The 13,670-nt window shown below is 49.3% G+C and overlaps 1 protein-coding gene across 2 annotated transcripts in view; it reads right to left on the bottom strand.

Moving 5' to 3' along the window:
• LOC106567057 (low-density lipoprotein receptor-related protein 1) overlaps positions 1-13,670 on the bottom strand; it is a 139,393-nt gene that overhangs the window by 2,145 nt on the left and 123,578 nt on the right. For both annotated transcript variants that reach the window (XM_014135894.2, XM_014135895.2), the window contains exons 70-89: positions 12,835-12,941; positions 12,508-12,640; positions 12,191-12,310; positions 11,810-11,932; positions 11,433-11,570; positions 11,149-11,286; positions 10,945-11,064; positions 10,493-10,782; positions 10,107-10,288; positions 9,808-9,914; positions 9,523-9,642; positions 9,070-9,246; positions 7,957-8,097; positions 7,645-7,818; positions 5,758-5,919; positions 5,266-5,440; positions 4,949-5,050; positions 2,115-2,188; positions 1,868-1,961; positions 160-304 (exon numbers count right to left, since the gene is read on the bottom strand). In XM_014135894.2, the coding sequence (XP_013991369.1) occupies positions 160-304; positions 1,868-1,961; positions 2,115-2,188; positions 4,949-5,050; positions 5,266-5,440; positions 5,758-5,919; positions 7,645-7,818; positions 7,957-8,097; positions 9,070-9,246; positions 9,523-9,642; positions 9,808-9,914; positions 10,107-10,288; positions 10,493-10,782; positions 10,945-11,064; positions 11,149-11,286; positions 11,433-11,570; positions 11,810-11,932; positions 12,191-12,310; positions 12,508-12,640; positions 12,835-12,941 (2,822 nt within the window). The remainder of the gene's footprint in view (positions 1-159; positions 305-1,867; positions 1,962-2,114; positions 2,189-4,948; positions 5,051-5,265; positions 5,441-5,757; positions 5,920-7,644; positions 7,819-7,956; positions 8,098-9,069; positions 9,247-9,522; positions 9,643-9,807; positions 9,915-10,106; positions 10,289-10,492; positions 10,783-10,944; positions 11,065-11,148; positions 11,287-11,432; positions 11,571-11,809; positions 11,933-12,190; positions 12,311-12,507; positions 12,641-12,834; positions 12,942-13,670) is intronic.

Here is a 13,670-nt window from a genome sequence, read left to right as displayed (position 1 = left end):
AAAAGGTTTTAAATGGTGTCAATGCCAAATTCACTCCTATGAGTTAAGAAGTGCTGCAGTGTTAAAAAACAAGTATCAAAACGACAAACCTGAGTGTTAAAACAAGTGTTACCTATTTAAGATGGGTCACGTGTGAAGATAAGGGAACGTGGGTGTTACCTTGTCTGGATCTAAAGCGAAGTCCGAATCCAGGAGTTCCCCTGCATCATCGTCCGGCTCCCCTTCGTAGATCTTATAGGCTGGGTTTCCTATTTCCACGTTCATGGCCCCGTTGGTCATCCTGTGGTGCTGGAAGCCCTTGGCACTGTGGACACACACAGCGAGTTTGTTTCTTCTCAACACTAACAGTAGCGGAGACGTAGCCACAACACAGGAGCACACGCTGAAAGTACCGAGAGCCTTGAATCAAGCCACTGACAGGAGAGAAATCCAACATGCCACACCAGCTACACGTACAGTACAGGAAAACGCTCCCACACAGTCAAGGCAGCACAGAATCACGGGAAATTGACAAAACAAATGAGCTTTTTTCAAAAGCCATTTGGACACATCCAGCGCCTATCCTGGTGAATGCTGGATTTTCTACAATGCAAATGTTCCACTGCCACAATGCAGGCACAGAAGCATCACTGATAGACACATGTATTTACACACGTAGATAGGGAAAGGTATGGATGGGTAAGGAAGAACCAGTCAATCTATCTGTCAATACACCCCTGCGTCCCTGGGTGGGAAACCCTGTCCTGAACAAGAGAGGAGGCAGGGACAGACAGACCGACTACTACAGCGAGACAAGCAAAATGGAGGACTGTCACTGGGCCGACAGACAAGATGGTGGCTTAGATGAGGCATTGGGGAGATGGAGAAGGGGGAGGATCTGGAGGGGGGGGGGGGCGAGACAGGTGACAGACATGACCCTATTAAGTTACCGAGAACGTCGGGAGCGTTTGCCCGGCCATACAGACCTAGAAAGAGAGAGAAGAGAGCGAGAAGAGAGAGATAAAGAGGGAGCGTGATGGTGGGAGGTACAGATGAAAGGTGGAAAAGAGATTCGAGTTTGTCCAAATGAGTGGGAGCCCTCACACCCAGTCTCAACACAATGGTTGTCTACTTCTGTAGTCACCCCCCCCCAAAAAAAAATGGGGGACGACGACGACTCAGTTAGTAGAACGTACTGGTAGAATCCTCTTGTCATGTCAGTCATTGCAGACCTTAGAGAGCTATTTATAACTTGTCAGAAATGTGCAGATCAACTAGCCCATCCCAGCTAACGTTTATTAAGCTAGGTTTCTTTAGCCCATAGATTTTGTTGTAATATTTGAGTCACTCAAATACCACAAGCATACACATTAGAAATGGAAAAATGTACAGAATTGCTAGAACATTTGCTTAAAAAACACTATATTTTCTCTGCACCTCATGACAAAATGTGTACAATTGCAGGAAATATGCTTTAAAACCTGCAACAACAAACAAAAAAGTATCGGCCAACAAAAGGGTTGTGAACAGTTTGTGTCGTGGTGAACAGTTTGTGTCGTGGTGAACAGTTTGTGTCGTGGTGAACAGTTTGTGTCGTGGTGAACAGTTTGTGTCGTGGTGAACAGTTTGTGTCGTGGTGAACAGTTTGTGTCGTGGTGAACAGTTTGTGTCGTGGTGAACAGTTTGTGTCGTGGTGAACAGTTTGTGTTTTTGAACAGTTTGTGTTTTTGAACAGTTTGTGTCGTGAACAGTTTGTGTTTTTGAACAGTTTGTGTCGTGAACAGTGCTTGTGCCCATAGAAATAGACGTGGAGCGCGGGATGTTCCCCCAATGCTGGAAGGGGGGCCTGAGTGAAAGAGTTTGGGAACACCTGATCTACACTACTCACCCACGCATTCTCCTCTTGTACCACAAGATGGCGCCGACGACCAGCAGCACCAGTAACAACAGCAGCAGCACTGGGATGACTATGGAGGCAGAACCTGCAGAGAGAGCAACACGGACACCAATGAGAACAGAGTATATGCAACCCGTTGGCCAATGAGACGGACAGGTTATAACATGTATTGTGTTAGAATCATGCCTGTAGTTATAACATGTGTTTCACTGACACTAGAGAGACTAAAGTAACGTACTTCCACTGGAGACAGGAGAATCCACCGGCGAGGCAATGACTTCACATCGATACCCACTCCATTCTATAGGACACCTAAATAAATACACGTCACACAGGTTACAGAGAGACGCCTAAATACACGTCACACAGGTTACAGAGAGACGCCTAAATACACGTCACACAGGTTACAGAGAGACGCCTAAATACACGTCACACAGGTTACAGAGAGACGCCTAAATACACGTCACACAGGTTAGAGTGACGCCTAAATACACGTCACACAGGTCACAGAGAGACGCCTAAATACACGTCACACAGGTCACAGAGAGACGCCTAAATACACGTCACACAGGTCACAGAGAGACGCCTAAATACACGTCACACAGGTCACAGAGAGACGCCCTAAATACACGTCACACAGGTCACAGAGAGACGCCCTAAATACACGTCACACAGGTCACAGAGAGACGCCCTAAATACACGTCACACAGGTCACAGAGAGACGCCCTAAATACACGTCACACAGGTCACAGAGAGACGCCCTAAATACACGTCACACAGGTCACAGAGAGACGCCTAAATACACGTCACACAGGTCACAGAGAGACGCCTAAATACACGTCACACAGGTCACAGAGAGACGCCTAAATACACGTCACACAGGTCACAGAGAGACACCTAAATACACGTCACACAGGTCACAGAGAGACGCCTAAATACACGTCACACAGGTCACAGAGAGACGCCTAAATACACGTCACACAGGTTACAGAGAGACGCCTAAATACACGTCACACAGGTTAGAGAGACGCCCTAATACACGTCACACAGGTTACAGAGAGACGCCCTAATACACGTCACACAGGTTACAGAGAGACGCCTAAATACACGTCACACAGGTTACAGAGAGACGCCTAAATACACGTCACACAGGTTACAGAGAGACGCCTAAATACACGTCACACAGGTTACAGAGAGACGCCTAAATACACGTCACACAGGTTACAGAGAGACGCCTAAATACACGTCACACAGGTCACAGAGAGACGCCTAAATACACGTCACACAGGTCACAGAGAGACGCCTAAATACACGTCACACAGGTCACAGAGAGACGCCTAAATACACGTCACACAGGTCACAGAGAGACGCCTAAATACACGTCACACAGGTCACAGAGAGACGCCTAAATACACGTCACACAGGTCACAGAGAGACGCCTAAATACACGTCACACAGGTCACAGAGAGACGCCTAAATACACGTCACACAGGTCACAGAGAGACGCCTAAATACACGTCACACAGGTTACAGAGAGACGCCTAAATACACGTCACACAGGTCACAGAGACGCCTAAATACACGTCACACAGGTCACAGAGAGACGCCTAAATACACGTCACACAGGTCACAGAGAGACGCCTAAATACACGTCACACAGGTCACAGAGAGACGCCTAAATACACGTCACACAGGTCACAGAGAGACACCTAAATACACGTCACACAGGTCACAGAGAGACGCCTAAATACACGTCACACAGGTCACAGAGAGACGCCTAAATACACGTCACACAGGTCACAGAGAGACGCCTAAATACACGTCACACAGGTCACAGAGAGACGCCCTAAATACACGTCACACAGGTCACAGAGAGACGCCCTAAATACACGTCACACAGGTCACAGAGAGACGCCTAAATACACGTCACACAGGTCACAGAGAGACGCCTAAATACACGTCACACAGGTCACAGAGAGACGCCCTAAATACACGTCACACAGGTCACAGAGAGACGCCTAAATACACGTCACACAGGTCACAGAGAGACGCCTAAATACACGTCACACAGGTCACAGAGAGACGCCTAAATACACGTCACACAGGTCACAGAGAGACGCCTAAATACACGTCACACAGGTCACAGAGAGACGCCTAAATACACGTCACACAGGTCACAGAGAGACGCCTAAATACACGTCACACAGGTCACAGAGAGACGCCTAAATACACGTCACACAGGTCACAGAGAGACGCCTAAATACACGTCACACAGGTCACAGAGAGACGCCTAAATACACGTCACACAGGTTACAGAGAGACGCCTAAATACACGTCACACAGGTTACAGAGAGACGCCTAAATACACGTCACACAGGTTACAGAGAGACGCCTAAATACACGTCACACAGGTTAGAGAGATGCCTAAATACACGTCACACAGGTTACAGAGAGACGCCCTAATACACGTCACACAGGTTACAGAGAGACGCCTAAATACACGTCACACAGGTTACAGAGAGACGCCTAAATACACGTCACACAGGTTACAGAGAGACGCCTAAATACACGTCACACAGGTTACAGAGAGACGCCTAAATACACGTCACACAGGTTACAGAGAGACGCCTAAATACAGGTTACACAGGTTACAGAGAGACGCCTAAATACACGTCACACAGGTTACAGAGAGACGCCTAAATACACGTCACACAGGTTACAGAGAGACGCCTAAATACACGTCACACAGGTTACAGAGAGACGCCTAAATACACGTCACACAGGTTACAGAGAGACGCCTAAATACACGTCACACAGGTTACAGAGAGACGCCTAAATACACGTCACACAGGTTACAGAGAGACGCCTAAATACACGTCACACAGGTTACAGAGAGACGCCTAAATACACGTCACACAGGTTACAGAGACGCCTAAATACACGTCACACAGGTTACAGAGAGACGCCTAAATACACGTCACACAGGTTACAGAGAGACGCCTAAATACACGTCACACAGGTTACAGAGACGCCTAAATACGTGTGTGTGTGTGATCGGGATCGGCCTCTTACTTGCACTGGGGCAGTAGTGTGCGTGGTTCGATAGAGCAGAGTCCATTGGTGCAGAAATCTAGACAGGTGTAGCAGCTGTGATTGGTTTGACCGTTAGGACAGCTGGACAGAGACAGGTACACAGAGACAAGGAGAGAGAGAGAGAGTCAACAAACACTAGACATTTTTTATTTATTTAGGAAAACTCTAATATTAAAATAAAACAAACTGGGACTGAGCAGAATGTGTGTGTAGGTGTGTGTGTGCGCATCTGTGAGCGTGAACGGACTGAACAGTGTGTGTGTGTGCGCGCGTGTGTACGCAGCGTGCACTCCTACCGGCACATGACCTCTCCTGAGGTTTTGGGCAGACACTTGCCGTTGGGTCCGCAGTACTGGCACTTGTCCAGCTCACATAGCTGTCCGTGGAACTGAGGGGGACAGCGACACAGCTTGGTGGCATTGGCCGTCTGCAGACACATCCCCTCATTCTTACAGTAATCCTCACATTTACCTGGGGGGGTGAGAAGCTTACAGTCACACAGTGAATGCTCTCCTTCAGAGCCATTTCTGATTAGGGACTAAGCATTGCATTAAGAAGTGGATTGAAGACCGGTTATTGCTGAATTGCTTCAAAATAAAGAATTAAAAATCAGACGAATGACAGAACCAGATGAAAACCCAGGAACTATAACTTTGGTTACACTGTTATACCAGGCTGATACAAAGCTGAAAAGCTCTACATCCACTTGACTTGGAAGTGGTGCACATGGTTGGGTAAATTAACCTTTTTACTAACCCATTTTAGATTATTCTAGATTATACACTCACTGTATTGACACTGGTCTCCCAGGTACTCAAGCAGACAGTGGCAGATGGGCTGGTTGCCCTGGGATACGGTGCAGTTGCCTCCATTGTGACAGTAGTCCTGACAGGTGTGCAGGTTACACTGGGGCCCCGTGAAGCCCTTCAGACAGCGACATGTAGGGGCCCCTGGAAGAGAGAAGGACAAGGTCAAAAGGTTAAGAAAGACGGGTGTGGACGTTACACTGGAAACAAAAAGGGTCACGCTAAACGAGAACAAAAATATAATGTAGGCTAAATAAACTCCGCACAAAAAAATAAACGTCCTCTCACTGTCAACTGCGTTCATTTTCAGCAAACTTATCATGTGGAAATATTTGTATGAACATAACAAGATTCAACAACTGAGACATAAACTGAACAAGTTCCACAGACATGTGTCTAGCAGAAATGGAATAATGTGTCTCTGAACAAAAGGGGGGGGGGGTCAAAATCAAAAGTAACAGTCAGTATCTGGTGTGGCCACCAGCTGCATTAAGTAATGCAGTGCATCTCCTCCTGGCACCAGATTTGCCAATTCTTGCTGGGAGATTATACCCCACTCTTCCACCAAGGCACCTGCAAGTTCCAGGACATTTCTGTGGGGAATGGCCCTAGCCCTCACCCTCCGATCCAACAGGTCCCAGACATGCTCAATGGGATTGAGATCCGGGCTCTTCGCTGGCCATGGCAGAACACTGACATTCCTTTCTTGCAGGAAATCACGCACAGAACGAACAGTATGGCTGGTGGTAATGTCATGCTGGAGGGTCATGTCAGGATGAGCCTGCAGGAAGGGTACCACTTGAGGGAGGAGGATGTCTTCCCTGTAACGCACAGCGTTGAGATTGCCTGCAATGACAAGCTCAGTCCGATGATGCTGTGACACACCGCCCCAAACCATGACGGACCCTCCACCTCCAAATCGATCCCGCTCCAGAGTACAGGCCTCGGTGTAACGTTCATTCCTTCGACGATAAACGTGAATCCGACCATCACCCCTGGTGAGACAAAACTGAGCACTTTTTGCCAGTCCTGTCTGGTCCAGCGATGCTGGGTTTGTGCCCATAGGCGCCGTTGTTGCCGGTGATGTCTGGTGAGGACCTGCCTTACAACAGGCCTACAAGCCCTCAGCCCAGCCTCTCTCAGCCTATTGCAGACAGTCTGAGCACTGATGGAGGGATTGTGTGTTCCTGGTGTAACTCGGGCAGTTGTTGTTGCCATCCTGTACCTGTCCTGCAGGTGTGATGTTCGGATGTATCGCTCCTGTGCAGATGTTGTTACACGTGGTCTGCCACTGCGAGGACGATCAGCTGTCCGTCCCGTCTCCCTGTAGCGCTGTCTTAGGCGTCTCACAGTACGGACATTGCAATTTATTGCCCTGGCCACATCTGCAGTCCTCATGCCTCCTTGCAGCATGTCTAAGGCACGTTCACGCAGATGAGCAGGGACCCTGGGCATCTTTCTTTCGGTGTATTTCAGAGTCAGTAGAAAGGCCTCTTTAGTGTCCTAAGTTTTCATAACTGTGACCTTAACTGCCTACCGTCTGTAATCTGTTAGTGTCTTAACGACCGTTCCACTGGTGCATGTTCATTAATTGTTTATGGTTCATTGAACAAGCATGGGAAACGGTGTTTAAACCCTTTACAATGAAGATCTGTGAAGTTATTTGGATTTTTACGAATTATCTTTGAAAGACCGTGTCCTGAAAAAGGGACGTTTCTTTTTTTTGCTGAGTTTACTATATCACTACCTAACACACAGTGCTGAATCCTAACCTGAGATATTTTCGGATTAATGTCCGAATAACATAAAAATGAACATCAAGTTAGGATTCAGGCCCTAGAGTAGTTTGTGGCCACACCAATGACGTACCTGCGACTGAGGCAGTACAGGACCCTCCATTCCTGCAGTAGTCTCTACACTGGTTGACCTCACACCTCTCTCCCGTGAAGCTGGACTGGCACTGACACTTGGCCTGCTGCCTGGCGTTCAGGAAGCAGTTCCCACCGTTAAGACACAGGACCGTACACGGCCCGGACGGGGGAGCTGGGGGTGGCGGGCAGGAGATAGGGGGAAAGGTTATTGATAGTGTGTGTGTGTGTGTGTGTGTGTGTGTGTGTGTGTGTGTGTGTGTGTGTGTGTGTGTGTGTGTGTGTGTGTGTGCGTGCCTGCGTGTGTACTCACAGAACGGAGACAGTGTGGGAGGGGGTCTCTCCACACATGTGCCATTTACAGCCACGCGGTCGTTAGGACAGGTGCAGACTGGACCACTGGGGCTGAGCAGACACAACCACTCACACTTCTTCCTGTCACATGGGTTGTTCACTGAATCACAGAGCGATAGAACAGACGGTAAGAACCAGAGCATGATAAAGGGAAACGCCACTGAACTTTACGTGGCGTGAACGTCAACAGTAGTGCACTTTACGTGGAGTGAACGTCAACAGCAGTGCACTTTACGTGGCGTGAACGTCAACAGTAGTGCACTTTACGTGGAGTGAACGTCAACAGTAGTGCACTATAAGGAGGAATAGGGGTCAGAAGAACACTGTGTGGAATATGGGTTTATGGTATCACACTTTATAGTGAATAAGGGGTCAAAAGCAGTGACTACTCTATATAATGGATAGGGTGTCATCCGAGGTATTTTCAATGAGGAAGGGAGCTGTAGAGACAGACAGACAGACAGAGACAGACAGACAGACAGACAGACAGAGACAGACAGAGACAGACAGAGACAGACAGAGACAGACAGAGACAGACAGAGACAGACAGACAGACAGACAGACAGACAGACAGACAGACAGACAGACAGACAGACAGACAGACAGAGACAGACAGACAGACAGAGACAGACAGACAGACAGACAGAGACAGACACAGACAGACAGAGACAGACACAGACAGACAGACAGACAGACAGAGACAGACACAGACAGAGACAGAGACAGAGAGACAGAGACAGACAGACAGAGACAGACAGAGACAGACAGAGACAGACAGAGACAGACAGACAGAGACAGACAGAGACAGACAGAGACAGACAGAGACAGACAGAGACAGACAGACAGAGACAGACAGACAGAGACAGACAGAGACAGACAGAGACAGACAGACAGAGACAGACAGAGACAGACAGAGACAGACAGAGACAGACAGAGACAGACAGAGACAGACAGACAGACAGAGACAGACAGACAGAGACAGACAGACAGACAGACAGAGACAGACAGACAGAGACAGACAGACAGAGACAGACAGACAGAGACAGACAGACAGAGACAGACAGACACTCACTCTCTGGTTGTTTGTAACGGTGATAAAGGACTATGTCTGTGGCGTGGTTAATGCCAGTGGTCAGGTTCTCCATGGGGCCCTTGCCAAACTTGTTGACCCGGAACACAAAGTTATTAATGTAGGTGACGCCATATATGTAGTCCTCAAAGATGTCAATGCTGAACGGATGGAGCAGGTCTGGGGAGGTAAGGAGAGAGGGAGAGAGAGAGAGAGAGAGTTTTTTGTTATCCATGCTGCTCAAACTCTATGTCGTTGTGAGAAGTGAAGGCACGACTCTGTAAACCAGCGACACCTGCTGGCGAGATCAATAACCTGCTCACGGTTAGCAATGTCAGACTTTTTGGTACAATGTCCATCTGTGGAAACGAGAGGAAACTTTCATACAGAATTCATCCCTATAAATACACTATGTAGCACTGAACCCGTATGAATCAGTATGAAGGGGAACTGAACTGTTTTTGAGTCCGGTGACGGCAATGACGGGGTCGGAGCCGTTGAGATGCACGCTGCCGATGACCGAGAGCTTAGCGTCCGCCCAGTAGAGACGCTCGTTGAAGTAGTCCACCGCCAGACCTGGAGGGAGGAGGACAAGCAGAGGAGAGTCAACACAGAGACCAGAAGAGGCTATAATGCTAGTCATGACATTATGAAGAACGCTACGCTAACGCTAGGTTAAGCATACCACAATGCATAACGTTAGGTACTAATGCTAGGTTACAACGCTAACGCTATACAGACCTGTGGGCCACTGGATGTTCTCATGGACCAGGGTCTGTCTCAAGGTTCCGTCCATGGCTGCCGTCTCAATCTTAGGGTGGTTTCCCCAGTCGGCCCAATACATGGTTCTGGAGGGGACAGAGAAACGCAGTCCAAACAGCTCAGCAGGAAATACAAAATGGAATATTTTACATATATTGATATATTTTATTGGCATTCCAGCACAGTTGCAGCAGCTGTGGTAAATAACCAGGTCGACCTAGTACAGGTGGGCTCGGCTGGGTTTGGCTCCGTAGCGGTAAAGGGTAATCATCGCTCACCCTCTCTGCGGGTCCACTACGATGGCGTAAGGCTCGTCTATCATGCCTGAGATCAGGGTCTTGCGGTGTTGGCCTGATATCTGGGCCACCTCGATCACATCCCTGCCAGAGTCAGTCCAGTACAGATTACCAGCCACCCAGTCCACTGCTATACCTCGAGGCATTTCCAGATGCCCTACAATCTAGTCGGGGGGGAGATAAGATATGGGTGTTTTAGGTACCGTACATCACAGTATGTTGTGAACGGAAAACAACAGATCTTCCTGAGCTATGAGACATCCTTTGCACTAGACCGCAGTCCACTAATATTGGAATCACACATAGGAAGTTATGATCGTGCCCATGTTTGTGTGTGTGAATTCATTCCTGCTCGCGTCGGGCCTCACCTCCAGGGTGGTAACACTTCCCTCACTCTGGCGACGGTTGCGGTTTGTATTGGACGATGGACCAGACGAGGAGGAGGACGATGAAGGAAGCTCGTAGGAGGAGATCCTGCCCGTGTGCCAGTTGGTCCAGTAGATGCGGTTGGTCTTGACGTGCAGGTCCATGGCGTCGATGCGCACGTTGGCATCGCCCTGGAAGGTCTGCTCGTAACGCCAGTTGGGCATGGCAGGGTCCAGGCTGCGGATCTCGTTGTCATCGGCGATGTAGAGCACCTGTCTGCTACTGTTCAGGTCTGGAGAGAGAGAGGAGGGAGGGGGGGGCGAGAGAGAGAAGTAGGGACAGGGTGGGAGGGAGAAGTGAGAACTTGGACACACAGAATCCATGAAAATATCAATGAAAGAATATACTATTTCGACTAATCTAGGGGTTTGAAGAGTAAAAGTGCACTACTTACTGTCAGCCTTGCAGGTGTCGTTGATCCTGGAGAAGTATTTGTGGCAGCTGCACTTGTAGGATCCCTTGGTGTTGTTGCACATGTGGGAGCACACCCCAAACTGCTTACACTCGTTCTTATCTGAGAGGGGACAGGCAGGGGAGGGTTAATAACGCGGATCGAGCTCCTGGTGAGCGAGTGTACATTCAGGTGGGTGTAGCGTACCTCCACAGGTGTTGTGGCCAGTCTTCCTGAAGCCTGGTTTGCAGGAGCAGAAGGAGTCTGTCCCGTTGGTGACACAGTGTGCCTCGTCCCCGTCCCCACACAGAGTCCTGTTACTCCTGCAGTCGTTCAGCTTGGTGTCTGCGGGGTCAGAGGGGAAAGTAACATGAAGGATCCGCAACGGAAGGTTAGCCGAACGCTGTGCGAAACAAACAGTCTTTTCTAACATGCCGACTGTATAGGCGAGTAGTCACGTCGATGTGTCAGCCAGTCGTGACTTGGGGCACCTGTCTTGCAGTGGATCTCGTCTGAACCGTAGTCCTCACAGTCGTTGAAGAAGTTACAACGCAGGCTGGAGCTGATGCACCTCCCGTTGGCACACAGGAACTCGTCCTTCTCACAGCTGGGCTCGGCTGGAGGGGGCTCTGAGAAAACACAAGGGGATAAATACGTCAATTGAATTGAATGAACACAATGACCCTAATCCCCTAGCATGCAACTTTATATGAAACAACGAGGCGACGTATTCGATATGCACTCTGTTAAATGTATGCTAGGGTGGACAGATCAAACCTGTCCACAGGGAACAACAGATCATCAAGGAGGGCGCCAGATAGCCTTGTGTTGGTCTACGTGCAAAAGGCCAGCAGCACAGTAAACTCACGGCAGTTGAGCTCATCAGAGTTGTCCCCACAGTTGTCAACGCCATCGCACTGTTTGGAGACCTGCAGACACACACGGTCGTTCTGGCAGCGGAAAGTCCTGGTGGGGGGGCACTGGAACCTCCCTGAGGGGAGGAGAAAGAGGGGTTAGGAGACAAGGAGTTAGAACAGGCTTTAGGATCCATTACCTTATCACACCATCGCGACAACCAGAACTGTCGGCTCTGATGTTTCCTTATCACACGGTCCACATTCTATCCCGATTTCAGCTTCTGGTGGCTGAGTAACCAGGCCAACACAGTACAACTGAGCTTAGCTCTGTAGTGTGAAAAGGGTACTAGTAGACAGGATATGATGTCACAGGATGCGAGGTCACTACTCACTGCACTCGTCAGGATTCTCGTCCGAGTTGTCTCCACAGTCGTCCTCGCCGTCACACTTCCAGGCCAGAGGCTTACACAGCGTGTTGTTACACTGGAAGTCATCCAGGGGGCAGTGTTTAGCTGAGACATGGAGAAGGGAAGAAACAAACATAGGTTGTCTATTACCAACCCGGATCCTAGAAATCCTACCACAGGTTCCAGAATCCATCTCAATTAGGAAAAAGTTCAAATCTCAAGATGACCCCTCTCTTTTAGCACTGTGGCCATGTCAAACGGGAGCCTGAGTGACGCACACAGGGACACACACACACACTCACGAGCAATGTGACACTTCTCCTCATCGCTGCCGTCCAAACAGTCAGCGTCTGCGTCACAGCGCCAGCGGTTGGGGATGCAGTGGCCGTTCTTACACTGGAACTGGTCACTGTCACACCTCAGCTCACAGCCGTCCTGAGGAACACACACAATAAGTCCCTCACTCTCAAACGACGCGTGAAACCCTCACACATCATCAACATCAAACGCACAACCATTACAGTGGATGTCCGAGGACAGGGTTGTTAGAACAGCACGAGTCAGTAGTGTTATCTATTACACAAGTATCTGACCCAGCGCTGTTGCTATGATGGAGTCAGGCGCGTTACCTCATCAGATCCGTCAGCACAGTCATGGTCTCCATCACACTTCCACCTCCCGGCGATACATCGTCCGTTGGTACAGGCAAACTCACTCTCGGAGCACGGCCGCGGCACTGTAAAGACACACAGCGACGCATGTCGGGCGTGAGGACCGTACAGCTTCGCTGGAAAACGGCTTCCAAAGCTTTGTCTTCCAAACTCACAGGGGAGAGCATGCTCAACACACAACTACTCATGGACACTCAGATGGAGGCCAAACAATGACGGTCAAAGGAGAGCTCCAGAGATTCAATAGGGGGGGGGAGCGGTGTGCTCCCCCCGCTTAAACGGACTTAAGCGTCTTCGAAAAAAAGGCAAAAGCTTTGTGGGGTACAATGGCCTCAGGTGGCCAGGTAGGAAATACCAATACTTCACATAACAGTAGAAACTATCCTTTGGAGCGCTACCTTTGACCTCTCACTGTTTGAGGAGACATCAAGTGGGGACTGGAGTTCAAATGGGCAGCGTCAGACATACAAACGAGCGAGGTGGGATTGAATGGGGTGCAATGGGAGAGGAGGAGCGGAGTGACATTAGGGTTGGAGGAGATGGGGATGGATAAAAGTGGAGGCCTACCTCTGGCTCAAGCCAACAGGCCAGTCGGTGTGAAATGAAACATAGACATTAGACGAGGTGAGATGCATTAGAGATGCCTGAATGAATGGCAACTTTGCAGGTAAGGTTATGTTTTAGCTACGAGACAGACCCGCAAGAAGACACGGACAAAGAAACGCGAGAATCAAACAATTGAAACTGTGTTTTGGGCCAGTCATACGGAGCAAGCCACCAATGCCCAACGTGTA

This window comes from Salmo salar, chromosome ssa13 (assembly GCF_905237065.1).
Source record: "Salmo salar chromosome ssa13, Ssal_v3.1, whole genome shotgun sequence".
Classification (NCBI taxonomy): Eukaryota; Metazoa; Chordata; class Actinopteri; order Salmoniformes; family Salmonidae; genus Salmo; species Salmo salar.
This window is presented reverse-complemented; position numbering and strand designations above follow the sequence as displayed.